The sequence below is a fragment of the Bison bison genome, unplaced genomic scaffold, assembly GCF_000754665.1.
Source record: "Bison bison bison isolate TAMUID 2011002044 unplaced genomic scaffold, Bison_UMD1.0 scf7180017864266, whole genome shotgun sequence".
Lineage (NCBI taxonomy): Eukaryota > Metazoa > Chordata > Mammalia > Artiodactyla > Bovidae > Bison > Bison bison.
This window is the reverse complement of record NW_011494838.1, coordinates 1074070-1081345: the sequence shown is the minus strand read 5'-3', so window position 1 is coordinate 1081345 and position 7276 is coordinate 1074070. Positions and strand designations below refer to the sequence as shown.

The 7276-nt window shown below is 55.9% G+C and overlaps 1 protein-coding gene across 1 annotated transcript in view; it reads left to right on the top strand.

Annotated features, from left to right (window-relative positions):
• MYT1L (myelin transcription factor 1-like) overlaps window positions 1–7276 on the top strand; it is a 132683-nt gene that overhangs the window by 54857 nt on the left and 70550 nt on the right. The window contains 3 exon segments of the mRNA XM_010848441.1: window positions 3210–3212; window positions 7073–7146; window positions 7148–7271. Of these exon segments, the coding sequence (XP_010846743.1) occupies window positions 3210–3212; window positions 7073–7146; window positions 7148–7271 (201 nt within the window).

Genomic DNA, 7276 nt, shown 5'->3' with positions numbered 1-7276 from the left:
CTTGCCGTTGATAATGTTGTTGTTGTGCATATCCATTGCCTACAAACCGACCGAGCATGGGGTCGCTCGCTGGGCACCAAGGAAGGCACGCCCGCAGCCTAGGCGGGTTTCCTGCGGCCCCAGGTACCCGCAGGTGTGGGCGAGCAGGTCCTGGGAGAGGGAGGGGGCGGGAGGGAGGGAGACCCCTTCCCCGTCATCCCCAGGGCAGAGCATCACCCAGGCGCCGGCAGGTGGTGGAGACAGACAGCCGTGGGCTCGTCTGCTCCACGGCGCGGCTGAGGCGTGTCCTCATCTGCACCAGCTTCCTCTGATAGACGCCCCGACACAGACAAAACCAGGAGAGCTGGGGTAGCTGCCCGAAGTTCCTGGTCCTTCTGAGGGTTCTGTGTTCCCTGCCTGTTCTCAAGTCGGGATGCATGGTGCATTCGTTGGGGAGATTTTTAAATTCTCATGTCTATGGCTTCACCCCAGACCAGTTAAATCTGACTCCCCAGACATGGTCCCTGTGGGCAGCATTTTTAAAAAGTCACCAGTGAATCTAACATGCAGCTTCCACGGGCCCCACCAGCCTCCTTCCAACGGGCTTGGACCCCAGGGTGGGGCCTGGGGAGCGTCCTGTCCTGGCTTTGTGACTCTGTCACTGGCCGCACTCGTGGCTGCCTCTGTGTCCACCAACAAAATAGAGCCCAGAAATAGGTAAACGTGCTTCAGGGGGAAAGTCGTTTATTTTCACTCCTGCGTATCTGAACCCACAAGAAGGGGTGCAAACGCTAAACAGACTAGTTCCCATGTCGTCACAGAGCTAAGTCGGTAAGTAACTGGAGCACAGCGGGGAGACTGCGTCCTGTGACTTTCCGTATCTGTCTAACCACGTTTCTACTTGCAGTTCTAGGATGTATGGACCTAGTTGGCAGACGTTGCCGATGGGGACGTGGGTTGTGTACGCTGGGTGATTTAGGAGTCTTATCTTGGCGTTCTCCAGCAGAGGCCAGGAGAGAGGGTTTGGAAGATTTCGGAGCAGCTCTCTGAAAAAGATACTTAATTAAACTCACAGCACACCAAAAAAATCCATTTAAATTGAATGCTTGGGGAGTTCCAAAACCGTTTCACAATTCCATATGAGTTGCTGTACATTTTTCTACATTATTTTAGTCATTCTTTACATTAATAGCAATTAGTTTGCACGGTGAATGAAATGTAATATTTCTTTGATGTATCTCAGATTGATTACCCTTGCGTGTATCAATTCTAAATACATAGGAACAAAGATGGAAGCGGAGAAAAGGGAGTGGCTTAGAGTATAACATAATAATTGAGGGTTTTGTAGTAATAATTTGCTAATTCAGGCTTTGTTGTAACTTCATTCATTTGATGCAAATGAGGGGTCTGAAGAACCTGAATTCTTCAGGCCACACGACTAAGGTGTCCTTGTGGGGCCCCAGGTCACTGTTGTTTCACGGGGTCTGGTGGCCACTTCTGCACACGGCCTGTGGCTGCTGTCCCCCGAGACCCGATTTCCTGTCCTTTCCTTGCGCTGTTCTGGTTGGATCTGGGAGGTCCTGACCAGGATCGCCACGCCCTTTCTCAGCGCTTCCTGTTGTAGCCTAGTGGTACTAGACACGCGAATCCCCCCATGTGCTGGTTTCCTTGAAAGCAGAGGGAGCAGTTATTCCAGGCTGCTGGCTGACTAGGTGCAGCTCAGCCAACAAGGCTACGGAGGGGAACCTACACCGTTTGTGTCATTGGCCCCCCAGAAAAGACCCCTGCTGTTGCCCTGCTCTTCAGCTGGTCCCCACATTAAAAGAACACAGAAGAGGCACGTCAGCACCAGGTCTTCTAGGAACGGAGGGAAAGGGAAAGGCGGCCTTCGTGGTGTGGCCGGCGTCTGCGGCCGCCCCCGAGACGGCTGTCTCCAAGGCGTGCCCCGGGTGCACGATGGCTGGGCCATCGCCCCAAGAGGCAGCGGAGGGAGCCTCCGCTGCGGGAGGGGAGCATAACGCCTGGGCGTGGGGCTCAGGGTCTGGGTGCACGGAGGCTGGAAAAGCAGGACTCCTGCTGCAGGCTCTGGGGTCGTCCCTCACATTCCACCAGCCATGGCCAAGAACAGTCAACAAACATCGATTTATTCACCCGCGTCCTTCCAGACTCTCAGTAGTAGCTATCTGTGTGTCTCATCTACCTGTCTGTCTATCCCCCTCTCTCTCCATCCATCTGTCCATGGGCCCACCTATCTGTCCACCATACATCTATCCATTTTCTCCCTCTTCTTTCTTTACAACAAGCTTTAAGGAAGAGACTGTGTGTAAACAGAAGACAGTGAAACGCACCCAGGCACAGTGAAGCAAGGTGTCCATGCTGCCTGAAGGAATTAGCAGGCGTTTTACCGAAGTGGTGAATTTTAAACTTGCTCATGAGTGGAAGCTACCAGAAGGCAGGAAACCCACAAGTGAGTGGAAGCTTCCAGCCAGCTGGCGAGGCAGGACTTGAGATGTGTGAGAGAAGGGACAGGATGATCCGTAGGCGGTGAGGAGACGACTTTGTGTCGTCTGTCTCGGGCAGGAGGACACCGATGGCGGACAGCCCAGTGCGGAAGCGATACAGGAGGGAGCAGGCCCTGCAGGCTGCCGGCCCTGCGCCTCAGCAGCCCCTGGCTGGCGTCTCCCCGCCTCCCCCCAGGCCTGTTTTATGGGGAGCTAAGAATGGCATTTCCACTTTAAATAGATGGGGGAAAAACAAAGAAGAATTCAAATGTCAGTGTTCAGAAGCAGTTTTCCTCACCCGTATCACCGGTGGCTTTTCCCCAGAACAACAGCCCGACGTGCGCTTCTGGCAGAGACCTCGTGACCGCCAAAGCCTCCACCACTGGCAGGCCCTTGGCAGAAAAAGTTTCCGACTGGGTCTAAGCCATCCCGCTGTGTCTCTGAGCAGTTTATCACCACCCTCAGGCTTTGTTAAAACCCTACGTTCTCAGCCCCGCACGAGCCCCTCTCATGAGCCTCCCTCTGGGTTATTCCCAAATTGCACGTTCTCCTGACCATCGTTTAACCACTCTCTGTTCAGGAAATCAACTCTGAATTTTCATTGGATGAACTGATGCTGAAGCTGAGGCTCCAATACTTTGGCCACCTGATGTGAGCAGCCAACTCATTGGAAAAGCCCCTGATGCTGGGAAAGATTGAAGGCAGGAGAAGGGGATGCCAGAGGATGAGATGGTTGGATGGCATCACCGATGCTATGGACATGAGTTTGAGGAAAGTCAGGGAGATGGAGAAGGACAGAGGAGCCTAGTGTGCTGCAGGCCACGGGGCTGCAAAGAGTCAGACACAGCTCAGCAACTGAACAACAGCTGCTCTTCAAAGGCCTTGTCGCTGATGCGCCCACCTCCCCATCGCCTGCCCTCCCCTGCCCAGGCCTCATCACTGGGGTAGGGAGGGTCCCTGGGCGAGCCCTCCTGTGCCTCCAGGCCCCATTCTCTGGGCCAGGCCTCCCGGCCTCCACCCCCACCCCCAGGCCAGCCTCTCCCTGGAAGACTTGCCTCCCCGTTCTCCTGCCCCCCACACTCACCGCCGCTTCCAGAAGCTTCTTCCCCAGCCATATCCTTGGGACAGATCGCGCCTGGACTCAGAAGCCTGCCCCTAGCCTCCTCAGACCTGCTCGTGCAGAAGGAGGGGTCCAGGCCTCCCCCTGCAGCGCTGGGTCCCACGTCCCATCTCCCAAGACCCAAACCCCACCGGTGGGTGTGACCTGGGCGGACAGGAGCCGGGCAGAGGACGCCCAGAGCGAGTGAGCAGGCGGGAGACCACTGAGAATCCAGCCCTGGTTTAGACGTGATAAACTCTAAACCACGTGAGCAAACTGCCTTCAGGAGGTGCCGCCGTTCCCCTGAGGACTCTGCGCACGTGTCTCGGCTTGCTTACAGGAAAGTACCGCCAGGAACCCACATGACGCCTGGGAGTCAGGGCTACGAATTAGGGGGTGCAGACCCCTGAGTCCAACCAGACTTGACAGGGACACAGGCCCAAACTTTAGGGGGCGGATCCTCAGGAAGCATATCTCCGTCTGTGTTCCATTTTGTCTGATTTTCACAGAAATTCAGATCGGAAGGCCACAGTGATCTACTCCCTACAGAAAATGATAATTCAGAAGGGCAACACACCCACGTCCTAAGAGTCTTTCAGACAGAGTAGACTAAGTTGGAAGGTGGTTGGTTGTTTTTCTAATTCATCATCTTTAATCACTGGAAACCCCAACCTGTTTTTCCTTCTCCTGCACGATAGGGCAGGGCACTTGAAGAGATCCTTCTCAGCACGGGGTAAGATCAGATGGGCTCCTGACATTGTAAATGCGAGGGCCTCTCTGTGGAATAGAAGCTGTTCCATCTCCTAAGTTCAAGGATGCGCTGGCATCAAGGAACAGGAATGCATTTGTTTGCCAGTTGATTGGGAAAAGCTTTGGTGGAAAATAGCTTTGTCAAAAGAAAAAGCAAATTTTTACTTGGTTAAAGTGGAAGGGGGGCTGCCCCAGGGCTGGGAGCGAGGCAGAGTTGCACCTGCTGTGTGGCACCCCCTGGTGTCCATGCAGTGAGCCCCAGAAGCTCTGAGTGTGCTGTGGTTCAGTTGCTAAGTCGTAGCCGAGTCTTTGCGACCGCGTGGACTGCGGCACGCCAGGCTCCCTTGTCCTTCACTGTCTCCTGAAGTTCGTTCAGATTCATGTCCATTAAGGTAGTGATGCCATCCAACCATCTCACCTTCTGCCGCCCTCTTCTCCTTTTGCCTTCAATCTTTCCCAGCATCAGGGGCTTTTCCAATGAGTTGGATCTTCGTGTGATTGGTCATAAAGATTACTGACACTAACAGCTTTGTAAATATTTTACAAATAGGAAGTAATGACTAAAACCAAAGAGCTTCATTATCTGAGAGACTTGAAGTACACAGACTCCTATTTGCATTTGGAGCAAAGAATACATGATTGATGGCCCACAGTGAAAGGATGCTTGTGAAACAAATGTTCTGCGTGCCTTCCTTCTGGGTCATGTGAGCTGACAGGCACATCAACAAATTGTCCAGTTCCATCAGCTGCTAAAATTCTGGACGAGGCCCATCAGCTTGGCATAATCCAGGGGAAGTAGAGTCTTTTGATTTAAATATTTGGTAAAGTCCGTGCCGTTTACCAGAAGTTGCGGAGTGCAGTCTGTTGCGTAGAGACGCGTATGCCGTTCACTTTTAGAAGCTGAAATCCCCTCGTTGCAAAACAAAACTTTGTTTCTTATTTATGTGGACCATATTTCTTTTCCTGAACCAGAAAAAAAAAATCCCTCTTTTCACTAGGGGAAAAAAAAATCCCTCCTAAGTGGTATTTCATTTCTCCCAGTTTCTAATATTCATGTTTTTATAACAAAATTGTAAACAATGTGAAGCCACAAACTTGAGTCTTTTCGGCGAGTCTTGTGAGCCGCCGAGGGGCTGGCTGCCCTGGCTTGTTTATAGAATCCGCTGGAGGTGCCCCTGAGCGGCCCCAGCCTCCCCATCTGTGCTCAGATGGGAGACCACGGCCCCCCTGCTCTGTCTGCTGCCTTGAGTGTGCTCACGGGGGAGAGAGGAGGGAAGAAGGGCAGGCACACACACAAGTGTGAGGGCTGGTCCTCGGGCTTGACCGAGTCTGATGAGCAGGATGGAAGGCGTTCCTCGCACTGGGCGGGTGTGAGGGGGTGTGAGGGTGTGGAACTGGGCCCAGGCCCACACGCAGGGCTTCGACAAGGCCAGCAGCTTCCCCGAGGCGGCTGCACACGCAGAGCCTCCCCATGCCGCGCCCTTGGGGTCAGGAAAGCTCAGTCTTCCGTCCCAGGTCGAAAGGCGTCGATGGTGAAAGTCAGTGCTTTCATTCCTGTTGGAACAGGGCGCTTTGGGGCCGCTCTTGGGGGTGCTATGATGACCAGCAGTGGTGGCTGTGAGGTTGCGGTCACTTGCTGACCACCCCTGGGCAGGGCGCCAGGTTGCAGGCACCAGGATGGCAATGCTGAGGATGGGAGCGGCGTCCCCTCCCTCTTTCAGAAGAGGTGACTTGTCTGCCACAATGATCTTGATGGGGCTCTCGCGTGCACACAGGCAGCCTTGAGCAGGGCTGGAGCCCCCTCTGGGCTCCCCCGCACCTAGGCCTCTGTCAGGGTGACGGCTGAGCTCCCTGCAGGAAGGGGCCTGTGCCCTGTGAGGGGGTGGCACCCTGCAGACCCTGCAGTCAGTTCTCCTGGCTCCCTTGGGGCTCCCCTTGGAGTAATTCCCGCCCCCTCTGCAGGGTCAGGTAAGCTGCTGACTCCTAAGCAAAGGGTATCCTGTGTCTTTAATGACCCCGGACACATCCTAATCAGTCATCCATCGGTCATCTTCCAGTCCTTGCGCTAAAGGAGGTGCAAACAGCTCCGGAAGCCACCCTTGCCCTGAGGGCTGGAGTGGGTGGTCGGGAGGCTGGCTGGTTGCTCAGAAGGATCCCTGAGCGAAGCTGGTGGCTGGGATGCACACGAGGGCAGGGCCCGCCCTTCCCAGAGCGCGGGTGCTCGCAGACCCACAAGAGCCCTGTCTGTGTATCTGGGCCATCTGCACAGGGCAGGACGCCCCAGAGGGCTGCTGCGGCCTCCCCGCGCGGGACAGGCCATCCCATCTCTAGAGGGATGTGTGGGCTGCAGGGTCCTCGTCTCCCCGCGAGAGTAGATGAGCAGCCATAACAGAAACCAACCGTGGGCTGTGGTCACGCTGGTGTGGCTAGTAGCTGCCCGCCCCCGAACCAGGGCTGGCCTTTAAGGGATCAGTTCCAAAGCGCCCCTGCCCTAGGCACCTGCTTGAGAGCCTCGGTGCTCTTCCTGCGGGCTCCCGGCTCCGCCCACACAATGGGAAAGAAGGAAAAGGCAGGAGAAGCCAGGCTTCTTTCAGGGAATTAGCTGGTGGGCAGACGCCCTGTCCCCTGGGCACCGACGCACAGGTGTGGGCGCACAGGGCGGGCGGGCGGCGCGGGGCGCGCGTTCGTGCGGCCGCGGGCCTGGCGGGCCCCGAGTCACCGCCGGCGCGCTGGTCTCCCCGAGCGAAGCGGTACTGCAAGGACGCCAGCCCCAGCAGCAGCACCACCAGCACCTATGCGCCCAGCAGCAGCAGCAACCCTGAGCTGCGGCGGCGGCAGCAGCGCCAGCAGCACGTGCAGCAAGAGCAGCTTCGACTACACTCACGACGTGGAGGCGGCGCACATGGCGGCCACGGCCATCCTCAACCTGTCCACGCGCTGCCGCGAG